Below are 12,877 nucleotides of genomic sequence, written 5' to 3'. Positions count from 1 at the left end.
TTAATTCGATTTAGGAACCATTCGTGGCACAGTCGAATTCTTGGGCAACTTTCGATCGGAGAAGCGCTTCGATTCGATATTTTAGAACCTAACCTACAGCGACCGAGGTAAAAATGTCGCGCGATACTTGGATGCATGTTGTTAAAAGTTTCAATAGAGAATACGGTGGGAAATTGAACGATTACGCGTGATTGAAGTGAAATAAAAGTATCGTTGTAATAAAATGATATTCCGGATAAATAGATGGAAGAAGATACACGGTAATCTGACGGCACGATTTTCACACACAGGTGCCAAAATGTCGAGAGACGTGGGGTTGATTACATTGAAGAAAAATTACAGAGTGCACGTTTCGAAAGACATGTGTATAGTGAAGAGTTGGTACGTACTCAGACCTTTCGTCGTCGAGCACATCGCTGGATCAGGATACGTGGCCATTCCCTACTTCCTCGATACGAAAGCCTATCAGATTGGCCATATCTTCGTGCAAGAATCTTCTAATGTAAATCTGACAAAAAAAAAAAAAAAAGGATGATAGATCAAGACGAATTCTTTTAATGATTTCGTGTTACGTTATAGGTGCAATGCTTCTGTGCCGCCCCGCAGTTGAAAGTGCTTGGTCCTATTCGCGACTTTCTTGTACACGAGAAAAGTAACGCTAAATGGTTGGATAAGAATCTTCCAGTAATTAAAACTACCGACGATAACAGAGATTTTCGAGTAATTAAACCTCATTCTCTTCGAAAGAGAACAAATTGCTAGATTCTATACGTTGTGTTACGATTATCCAAGGTAAACCTGTACCATGGTAAACACAAAATGGATTTCAAAGCTATCGACTGCTATTTCTTGGACAAAGCACCGGACTTGTTGATCGAGGGAGAGATGACCATAGATCGCTCGACTCACGAAGGTATGGATAACAGTATCCTCGTAAGAATAAGATAAACTCGGATCGAACTTTCTCCGAACTAACGAAATTATAGATAATGGCGGTATACGATCACGAGCGTCGCTAACACGGTGAAAAGGGATTTAGATGCATTTAGATGCACGTTTCTATATTTCAGACCTCGCAACGGCGGATTGGTTCGGTCTGATTACCGGAGTGCTCGTTACCAACGAGTCCGCCATTCGCTTGAGGAGAAATTACCGCGAAAGAACGTTTTACATCGGCGAAAGGCCGCACACTATACTTTTTAAGTACGAGATTTGCAAGATGGACAAGAACGGAAGCGTATTCGAAACCGTTAGTTTAATTGAATAGCGTAGCAACGCTTGTCAACGTTGATGAAATTTACGATTCTTTCAATTCAGTCGACCGCGGAAATGGACTGGAAGTGGCTGCCGGTGGAAGAAAGGGACATGAACGCGTTACCTGTCACCGAATTCGTAAGCCAATCGACGAGAGTTAAGTCCTGAATAAATTTTCCCTTCGAGCACGCGTTATAAAATATCGCTTCTTTCGTGCGACTTTCATCCGTTCCTTCGTGTAACATCGTTATAAATATTACAGAGAAACGTATAGAGCTGTTATCAAAATCTCTCCATGTAGTCCTGGATATTTCTCATTATTCAAATATACAACATTCGTGGTGAACCTTGAGGAACATACGAATTGCACATATCGCGTTCCAACTTGCTTCTTCGTACAATACATCAATTTCTCCAAATTTTTCAAATCTATAGCCATCACGCGTTACGCGCGAAACTGCTGCTTTTCCAAAAGCTTCTCGTTTTGAACGTGTTGAGGTTATTAGATGTATAATGAGAGAGACGCGTGGATAAATTATAAGGTAGAAAATATATTTGAAATACGGAAGTGAAAAAGATACAAAAGTTGAAATAATAATATGAGCTGGTCCAGATCCGCACGCTAGCAGTGTTACTCTGTAACTGAAAACCCCTGAAGCCAACGTCGCTTTTCGACTGTTTATGGCCTGCCTTCGTCGCAGTCTTTCGTCTATGCGCTGTCGATGGCTTCAAATGCTTTAGAAAGCTAAAAAGATCAGATGTAGAGTTTACTTAAAAGCAGTGACCTTCAACAGAACGTTTCTCTCATAACGTCCGCGATCTGTGTAGACTCGAAGCAGAAGGAGATAAGCGTAAGAGGCTAAGGACGCGTCGCGACGAGCGGCAAGGAAGGGGCCATGACGCCGACGACACCGACGCGAACGCAGTCGCATGATTTATACTTATTTCCGCGGAGGGAGTCGAAGTAGGCGCGCGCGTTTGTGTGTAAGAGAGCACCACGCTGCGGCACGCTTCGCCGTGGTTCACCCAAGGAAGATCGTGTGCCGCGATACGAGGCGGGTTCGAGCGGGCGCGCGCTCGCTCGCGACTCTCCACCAGCGCGTCGCGCATGAATTATTGCGATATCGGCGAACCGCGCGAAATTCAATAAAGTTATTTCTTCCATCGTGGACTCACCAGCCTACGAAAATAGAGAAAGAAAGAGAAAGAGAGGAAGAGAAGTCGGGGGCGGCGCACAATCGCGGTAGGATTGAATTATCGGCGTTAAACTTCGCGTTTTACGCGCGCGACTGGCCAGCCTTGTCAACGACGCCCAATGGAGACATTATAAATGTTAATTGCACGAATTGCACAGTTATCGCGCGTCTCGTTTCTCTTCCACCCTCGGCTGTTAGGTTCCTCCGCTTTTTTCACCCGCCTCCCTGAGCATTCCTCGTTGTTCGCGGCGGAGCTTCCAACGGCGTAACTTCGGTCGAGCGGCTGGCTGTTCTCTTTCTCTCGTAAACTTTCTCCCTCCTCCGTAGCTCTTTCGCTCGATCACCGGTGCTGAACGAAGAAAGCCGCGAGAAAGAGAGGGACGTTGCATTTGCATCTCAATCTCGCCGTTGATTTAGCAGTCGTCCGGGGCCATCACTCTTGCCGCGGGAAAGGTCGACTTTAGTATTTTTAGATTAGCCAGCCGCGATATACAGCTCCGCGTCGGGTACTTTTTCAAGGTGGCCAACGATCCCCGAGGAGGACGGGGTCCCAAGGAGGTAGGTGAGAAGCCGGACGAAGCAAAAAGCGAACGAGCTTGGAGGAGGTGGCTGGGTTTTCTGTGAAAGAAAAGAAGGTCGTGGCCGTCGTACCGTGGTTTTCGAGTGGCTTTAAATTAAGCTGGCGCATGGGAGAGATGGCCCACCAGCATCAGGAACCAGGAAAAGACCCCGAAGGAGGTCGACTTTTGTCCTTGAAACGTACGACCAAACGTACGTACTTATATACGGGGTGGCTGCATCTTAGGTCATCGAACCTTTTTCGTAATATAGCCACGCCACGATATATACCTTTTACCGCTTGCGAGCGTTTTACGCCGCGCTGATCGAGGACGAATCTTCCGTCGTAAATACGTCCGGCCCGCTGCCGAGAGGGGCAATATTGTATTGGCTTGCTGCGAGTATTCCGCTGTATCTTTACGCGCGACTTCTTCCTCTTCGTTAAGCTTTCGCCTGGCTTTTAAAATAATTGACGATGATCTTTACGATTTTTGTATATTTCAAAATACCAAAAGGCTTCTGGTTACTTTTATTGGATATTTTCTTTTTCTTTTTTTAATTAAGCGCGAGCAGATAGTAATCTCGATCGCAGTTGCAAAGGAGAATGGCAAGCATTTGCCTGCGATTTAGAATTCTATTACCGTTTCCACTTCATTGTAGACCACGTGTAGTAGTTTTAAAGCGATCTCGTAAATCCGTAGCACATTATGTGGGATAGGTAACGATCGAAGTCATCCGATTTCCCGTTAATTTCTCGCGTAAACAAGAAAGAGTTAACCGAGCGGTGGTCGCGACGATAAAACGACGATCATTATGGTACTGCTCCCACATTGCTGGAGCATCGATACAGTACTATATCATGTAACGAGTTAACTTTTACGTCGACCCACCTGCCATCTTGGAATACGTAAATAAACGCTATCTTGATCTTCATGGATCCGCGTACGAGTGCGCTGGGCCTGGCGAAGGCACACCGAACGATTGTTACTATTATCGTGTCAAAAGCAAGAGAGATGCTTATTCGCAGATGGATATCTTTGGTGACGCTGTAAATCTCGGGCTATGAAATATGATTCACTGAAACGTGTGATTTCCTAGGGTCTTTGAGGTGAAACACAGGAAGCCGGTGGAAGAAACTGAAAAGTCGTATGTTTTTTTAATGCGTGCTTTTGTTAAATTGACTGGACGTGATCAGTATCGATACGAAGGCGTCACAGAAAACTTTTATGCACGAAATAAAATTCAAGATCAAATACCATCAAGAATTGTATAATGAAATTTTTTTGGGGAAAGCAGAGAAACACATATGTTTCTTTAATCCAAATTTTTATTACCAAAAAACAATTACTTTTTTTACCAAATTAATTAACAAAGTTTCGAATTTTAATAGAAACTATCGTTCCATCTACGTTATCATTAAATGTATCTCACGTTTCAACGTTAGAATTTTTTGCTTATTTCTAGAAACGATTTTATAACGTTAAATAGTTAGAAAATTATAGGCTGGCGGTTACGCGCAAAAAGTAATGTACGAGCATATAAATGATAGTAGTGTATCATTTATACACGTACATCATATAAAGTCGATATTTATTTCGCACTTAACGTACTCATGTAAAGGCGGGTGCATCTAGAATGCAGGTTGCAGTTGCTCGTTCCGGACACAGTCCGACTTCCGGTATGAGGGGCGGAAATTGTCATTGCCCGACGCGTGCCAGCCACGCGACCAGTTTTGTAGCTGCGTCGCAAAGAATACTCGTTAGCTGTGACAATTGACGTTAATGAAACGATCGAGTCACACCGTGTAATTGCACGATCAATGCCAACGCCTTTAGATGACAACGGTCGTCGCTTAACTAGGTCGATGACGAATAAAATTGCCTGACTAGTCATGGATAAAATTATCTTTCTGGTTCTAACAAACTTGTTTGCCTTTCGTTATAACTAATGAACATGTAACAAACTAATCAGAAATACTTGTACAAAATATCCCAAGAATCACTTATGTATTTATGCAAATCCTCCAAATGAGAAAATTTCAAAGTAGAACAACTTGTAAGCTGATCGCTTTGAAGAGATATTACATCAGATATCTGAATTTCTAATCCGAACTGCTTATTACTCGTCGGAAAAGACTCGATCTTCAATCTCGAATTCCACCCTTCGATAATACTAAAAGACGAACGCTCCTGAGCAAGGTGTAAATAACAAGTTCTCGGTAACACGTTAGATAGTAGATCTGAGAGCAACGCGCAGCAGCCGATGATTTATAACGTACTGCAGCCACTGGGGCTAAAAATAACCGAAAACTGGTGGGCGTAACCCCGTTTGTATATCGCGCTGCAGACCGCACATAAAAATGCGTATCTGCTTAGGGCAGGATAATTACGAGAGTCACCCGTTATCTTAGAAATCGTGCGGGTAGTGGGTTGCGGTGCAACGATGCAGCTAGAAGGCACCTGCAGACCGCGCGTGCCGACGCATGCACGCGTCCAGCACAAGCCGATTGCCGTGACAACGCGTTGCACGCGAGCGAATGTAACGTCGTCTCAGCGTGTCTGTTCCGTTGTTTTAAACGACAGTTGCCATGGCGAACAAAGCGAAAGGGTGCGTTTCATTATCGCGACATCTGATTTCAATCACCTTCCTATGGTTTCTTCCAAGAAGCCTGTGACAGCTTGAGGATCTTGTGACACTCGAAGAAACTGAACTTAGAAGATAGAATTCGAAATTTTTGTAAAAGCTGGGGAATCTGAGCTCCAGAAATTTCCGTATCTGGAGCATTTAGAAAGAGCGTTGTGCTTTCGTGGCGATTTTTATTCAGAATATTCGGAAATATAATTTCCCTGTGCTTTGTGAAAGTAAACTTTTCGAAGTTTTCTGTATGAAGTTAAAAGTTGAAAATAATTTGGCTGAAATTGGTGGATTTTTTTGACAAATACCAACTACGATCTATAGTTGAACCAAAAATTATTTATGTATCTCACGAATTTTCAGCAATTTATTAAAATCTGTAGAGTCTATCCTATTAATTTCTAAATTACTTGAGTCATAAATACAGGAGAAAAACGTAGTTCTCGCGGAGAGGGTCAAGAGTAATTAAACGTATTATGTCACATAAGTTACGTCATGAAATTAGTATCCGTACCTGTGGGTCTCGATCACGTCCCCTTCGATCTAAACAAGCGGATGCACACGGCAAGAATTAATTTTACTGTTTGACCCGAGCCGACCCCGTTAACTTCTGTGTGCCTATCCCACGGGTTTTGTCTGTTTAAGCTTCTTCCTGTTACCTACCGGTGCATCGACGTGTCGCGTTACGTTTTCGTTTCTTTCCCCGCGTTTTTTCCATTCTTCCTTTTTTAACTTCCTGCCGATACGGGTACCCATTATCGTTCCTTCTTGAATACGTTATAGAACGCTTCCGCCTGGGGTCAAAGAAACATGGCTTTATCCATAAAAATCCACATCGATTTCCATTAAACAGTCTATTAAGTCAAACCGTTCATTGAATGCCGGCCATAAAATATATTATCTATGATCTATCATGTGTTTTGTATTTATTTCGATTTCAAACTACGGAGATATACTGCGCTATAGTTATATTTATCTAGAACCTTGCAAGACGAAATACAATGAAAACTAATCATAATCATATTTGCTTGCGAACCAGCTTCAAATAACAACGATATAATAACAGCGATATGGCGCATATATTTATATTTAGCGACGAAGTAAACACGTTTGAAAAGTTCAAAATTTAGTTCGAGAGTATTGTACGGAGCAGTAAAACGAGAGGATCATTTTTCATCTAGCTAGACGTAAGCCTTTTATAAATCGACATATTTCATGTTCACTATGGTGGCAAGAAAACGGTTTCTGGAAACCTGCTGCGAACAAGGTGGCAGTTTAAGGTGCACCACCACCTGCGGCCGAATGTCTTCGTGGTACCTGCGGGGTGGCGAGCCAACCCATTCGAGCATGATTCCTTCACATATGTTCCACCTTCGTTGTTGCAACACCAGCGTACGAAAAGCGCGTGCCAGGAGAACCCATTGAGTCGGGTTCTTCGTGGAGGACCTGCCAGAACTTGGAATCACGCAACCATGAATCCGCCAAAGGAGGTATTGCTGCACCTGCAACCCCCAAGACAGGGTGCTCCTACCCAAGGAGCAGTCGTGCGTGATTCCTTGGCACATGACGCCTTGCATTCCGCCACTCTAAGCAGCCACCTTAATTTTTAATACACGCTTGGGGGCATCACGAAACGAAAGTTTAGGCAAATGTTAAATCGCTAAGTCTATTACATCCTGCCATGAAATTTTATTTTCCCATTATCGTTATTTTGTATTTTATATCTTATTAGTTTCGTTATCCTTATCTCTAACTTTATTCTTACTTTTCAATTATTCCACAACATTTTACTGCTACTTTCCAAGTACCAAGTGTTCCATGAATTTAATTTATGGCAATGTTTTTATTTTTATATATAATCTACATTAGCTAACCACCGTCACCGTTCGTTCGCCAAATGTTACAACTACTAAATAATACCGTCTTCTTAATTACATTATATCTCGAAACAAATTCGACTTAATTACTGGAACCAAACGTCACGCTCTCCAACGACGAATAAATTCTCCGCGAAACACTTTGAATTAATATTGCCCCGGAGGGGAGCGAATAGTTTCGGTCTCCAGCAGCAGGTCTTGGCGATCAGTCGGCCATGTCTCCTCCTCGTGGAGGGTGCCCAGGGAAAGTAGCGTGCACTCACGAAACCGTAGCGGACAGGTGACACGCGACTGCCACGCGCGCACGTTACGCCACGCCAACGTGTGTTCACGAGCAGTTGTGGAAAAATGGACAAACATTGGCGAGCCACTTATCCTTTGACACTTTTTCCTGCTCCTGTCAATTACGTCTATCAACGATTTCCCTTTCGAACTTACGATCTGAATTTTCTTATTTACAACACCACGTGAAAGGAAACGTTCATTGGAGAATAAATTGCGCACGGGATGCCAATGACTATTTATACCGCGTCTTTTCACAGCGAGAGCTCGTTGGATTATTATCGACCAGCCAGTATCGTAAAATTCTAACCCTACGATTATGAGACAATCGCGTTTTCCGCGCTGTAAAATCGCATCGAAACACGCTCGCCATTAAAAGATAAAATAATTATAAGTAGAAGCGAGAGCAAAGCGGCGTTTTTCCTCTTCGAAGAAGATCCTTTAGAGAACGAGTCGAGGGAAGAGAGGAAAGTGGAAGAGAGACCACTTTATAGTAATTCACGAACAGGTTTACACACTTTTATCGTGTAATCGTAGACGAGCGAATCTCGGCGTGATCGAGGGCGGGATTACGCCCTCGAGCAAACGGAAGTATCAAGATCGAGCCCGATAACGCACGACGCTCTATATCGGTCCTCGATAGCGGTTCCAAGCTGTGGCCGGTTTATCCGGATCGCAGATAATCGACCGATACGCCGGCCCCATTGGACAGGTGACTTATCTTTCGTATTCGAAATATGCTTCGGTCCTGGCTCCCTAGCCTCTGTGTGCGATTGATGAATTGTGGCATTAAGTGCGTTTCGCGTTGTGCACGGTAACGCGATATCTGCTTTCTAAAGAAGTAACGAGCTTTCATATTTTTCTTCTTCTTTTTCTTCGACCAATGCCGATTTCAAGCCCGGTGAAAAGTCGCCGCATCGAACGCGATAACGATACCAGTTGCCGGAACGTTTAGGATGCGGTTTAATATTGTGAAGCTATAGAGGGAATTTGATTTATCTAAACGATTCGCCAACTTTCACGCGTTTCATGTCACGTGGTCTATCGATATGCGATAATTGGCAAAAATAAAGCACCCATTGTTCTACTCGAGTAAGTTATACCATTGCGTGTTTTACACAAATAGCAAAGAAATATTCCAATGCAATTCTAGTATCGTCAAAGTGTATGCTTTCCTCTAAGCACCACGAGAATCGTATTCTTAGGGATATTTACGCGAATCCAAATTTTGTACGAACAGAACCGAACAATTTTCTTCTCCTATTGAATATTATTAAAAGTTGTATGCGTTTTAGATATTTCATATATCTTTACATATTACGAGCATCTTGTCTAAATTTTTTACGGACGCCATATATATGTATATATGTATTTTTTTTTTTGAAACTATACGTCGAATCAGATCCATATCGCGCACAGTGGTCATGTTAATGGCAATCCAGTTACAAGTATCGAAATACTTCGGTAGAGAATGAAACAGGGCTAACAATGATCGAGACTAAAGTCATTCCACCGTGAATCGTGGATTAGAAGTAGACGATAGATATCGTTGTTCTCCAATCTCGTTCAAAGGCGGACCACCGATTCCGTCGAGTCATCCGAGTGAATAATTGACCACGAATCGTAGCTTCGAAACGGGCTGGAAGATGCGACAGTCCACGAAAAGTATCGATCATCGTCGGTTCAAGGCTAAAGTGGCGGTACGATATCTCGATGACCCTACCGGGAAACTCCAATATTACCGGGGCCATTGTTCCATTCGAGTAATCTGTCTCGCGGATAGGCAAGCAACTTCTATCTACGGTGTACATAATTCAAAATGCGCCAGCGTATCGTCGTGGATCTGGCCATAGAACGCGAACTTCCATGAAATAGTATCCCCAAACAATACGAAATTCCGCTTTCTCGCGCGTCCAATATTCTCCTTCTCCCCCGCGTGTTTCTCGAGAGGGTTCACACTCTGGGGGATAAACATATTCGCTTCTCGCGTATATCGGTGAGACGTGTACGGTTAACAGCGGATAAAGCACGACGTCGGACTCGCGGCCGTATAAACCTCGGTAGTAGGTACGCGGCTGGATATCCATAAATCTATTTGATAGTAGAAAGTCCTTCCATTATTCTCTCCAGTCCGTGGACTTATCCGTTTCAGAGCCGACACGCGGCCTGAGCTTGATACGTAACTCCCGCCGGGCAATAAAGGTACCTGGATCATGCTATCGCTCGTAGATTGAAGGTTCCACCTTTAATTTTTGCCTATTCCCATTCCGTGTGCCGTTCTTCCGTGCTTTCATACAAAAGCGTATTATAGAAACATCGTGGCGTTGAATTTACAAGAGTCAATCGTCTAATTCTATTAGCTCGGGTGATTGTTTTACCCAGGGTTAGCGAGTTGGAGCCGGCGATAAATCTTGGACGAATATTACGGGGAACCGGAGTCGGCTTCACTCGAAAACTGAAAACCGAGCACAGAGAGGAGAAAGTAACGATCCGACAATAAGCGAGGCACGTCTGTTGCGTGACAACGTGGCCGTTGCTGAGCCGACATTACACGAACCAGCGAAGAAGCGAATGATCGTCCTGTGTGGCTGGCCGCGTCTCTCCTCGCTGCCAACATAAAACCACGCCATTTATGGGATTGGTACCACCATAACTCACAACATTGTCCGTCCGCGTTATTTACAACTGGCTTCGTTACGTGGCAAAAGAGGACTCGTTCTGTTCGTCCACCTCCAGTGTGTGTCTTTCTTTACCCTGTGTCTTCCGCTTGGGCTTCGCTTGACCCCCTCCAGCAGCGGAGACCTTCTTTCGTCCGAAAGATCTGAAACACGGGGGTTCACGATTTTCCGTGAAGGCTCGTGACTCTTGTAAGAACTAGGAACCCGGTGGAGCTCGACGAAGGCGAAAAGGGGAAGAGGAAAGTCGGGCGTATACCCTGGCACAGAGAGAGGCACACACAACACGATGCAGGAAATATCGAATTTCCTGCACGGCTGCTTGGCGGCACACGACGTGTTTGTTAGACGTCGAACAATGCGGAATGACACCGCTGGCGCAACGATCGTTAAGAGACCGCCGGTGATCAACGTAATTTAGGACCAGCCCGATGTAGACATTACAAACTGTGAAAGGCTTCCACTTGGACCATAAACGACCGGCAAAGACCTGGCGGAGACTCGTGGTCGCAACTCGAAAAAGATGTATCGTCGGTTAACGGCGCGTGCTAGATCCGAGAGCGATTTTTATCGAACGTTAAGAACGTCTCTCGTTCGCTTTGATGTCGTCATTGGATCCGGATGCCCACGCGTTGTTGTTCGAGTCCCGTAAATTGAGAGGTCGTGTCGTGGAACGACGTGAAACCAGAGTTTCTTCGGCATCGAATAATTGATTAGATATCGGGCCGAGAAATGGAAATCTTTTACGCCTGAAAAAGTAACGCGTACAAAATTAGGTTCTATTAATTACTTACAGCGTTTCTAATTTGTACTTGTTCGAGAACGAATGAATATTAATAGAAAATATGAATATCTCTAAAAAATTCAAACTTTAGGAACAAAGAAATTTAGAAGACCTGTGTCGAGTTAAAGAAATTCTTGTAGAAAGATTTGTAAAGACGAAGAACCTTTCGACTCTCTTAAAAAATGCTTGACGTGCTTTAGCCCATAAACGTCTCTCTAATATTACTTGGATTCCCCGGGTCGAAGGCACCTTCCATCACGACATCGAACCGTGAAATTGGACCAAGGAACGGAGCCGCAAAAGAGACGAAAACGCGGGAAAATAATGGGAAGCATAAATCGTCGGCACGGCGGTGACGTATCGCCGCGATCAGCTACTAGATTAGTAGATTCACGTCGCGCGTACACGCGAAGAGTAATTTTCGCTAAACTGCAAGAGCGATGCAGTTGGCCGGTTGCGGAAGACCCACGCAGCAAGACGCGTGATTGGTCACATCGGCGATATCGCGGCAAACGCAGCTGCGAGGAGTCGACTGGCTGATGTAGCTGCAACCGGGGGACATTCTCGCGTGCTCTCGTTTTTTCTCCCGTTGATCTAGTCCGATCCGGTCTCGTAGGGCAGCTCGAGGGCGTCCACGAGTCATCGATGGAGACTTAATGCGAATTATGAACGGTGACAGGGCTACAAGGCGAGGAACACGGGATAGAACGGTTCATCGTTGGGTAGCGTTGGATAAATAACGCGAATTACAGAAATAAATAGAGCCGTCGAACGGGCGGGTTCGACGGGCGACTCGAGGCAAGAAGAAACGGTGGCGGGAACGAAACACACGGAGAAGAGGGATGGTCAGGAGAGCTGGACAAAGAGGCTAGAGGTGGAGAAGAGAGAGCGTGGAGAGCGTACAGAGAGCAGCGGAGAGGTCTCTGGTACTCGCGTGGGCGAGGGATCGAATGTCATACAAATCGCAGGTAACCTAAGCCAAAAGCAGCTTGGTTGTGCGCGCGCGAGAGACCGCCGGCTCATCAATAACCAGCCCCTGCGTCGGTATCGGGGATCGAACGTTCTTAAACAATCGGTCCCGGCGCGCACGGCCTGTCGGCAAAAAGTCCGCGACGAGCCTTTTGCAGAGGAAAGAATTTTCGCGTTGGAACATTACACCGTGGCTGGTTCAGATGGTGCGCGACTACTTGATCGTATATCAGCCTCGTCGATACAGGCTGCATCGTTGGCCCGCCGAGCTGACTAATAATATTGTTCCGATTATTAATGCGACCGCTCCGCTTGCGACTCGCGCCAATCTCGACGGTCCGGTCTTTTACTCTGCGCCTTTCTTCAAATTTCCGGTTCGCGAAGAATAGTATTGACACGATGGGGCTCGAGGGGAGAGGCTTTCGAGAGACTTTTTAAGTAGGGGCTAATAATAAAAGAAAGAACCGTTGGTAATATCCCCTCGAAAGTCGACATAAGCCTATATACAAATTTCTTTCAATCTTGCCATTCTAAAAGATTAGGAGTAGCAACTTTCCGTTTTGTGCCATCTAGCCACCCAGTTTAATCAAGTTTATTTCATTTCCGAGCAATGTAAGACACGAAGAGTTACTGGCACGCAGCCCTCGA

The 12,877-nt window shown here is 44.8% G+C and overlaps 1 protein-coding gene across 1 annotated transcript; it reads left to right on the top strand.

Annotated features, from left to right (window-relative positions):
• Positions 1–298: 298 nt before the first annotated feature.
• LOC122574186 lies at positions 299–1,422 on the top strand. Its single transcript, XM_043741439.1, has 5 exons — positions 299–502; positions 580–720; positions 793–913; positions 1,071–1,249; positions 1,318–1,422. The coding sequence occupies exons 1-5, from the start codon at positions 299–301 to the stop codon at positions 1,420–1,422; spliced, it is 750 nt and encodes a 249-aa protein (XP_043597374.1).
• The last annotated feature ends 11,455 nt before the right edge of the window (positions 1,423–12,877 follow it).

Source organism: Bombus pyrosoma, linkage group LG13 (genome assembly GCF_014825855.1).
Source record: "Bombus pyrosoma isolate SC7728 linkage group LG13, ASM1482585v1, whole genome shotgun sequence".
Lineage (NCBI taxonomy): Eukaryota > Metazoa > Arthropoda > Insecta > Hymenoptera > Apidae > Bombus > Bombus pyrosoma.
This window is presented reverse-complemented; position numbering and strand designations above follow the sequence as displayed.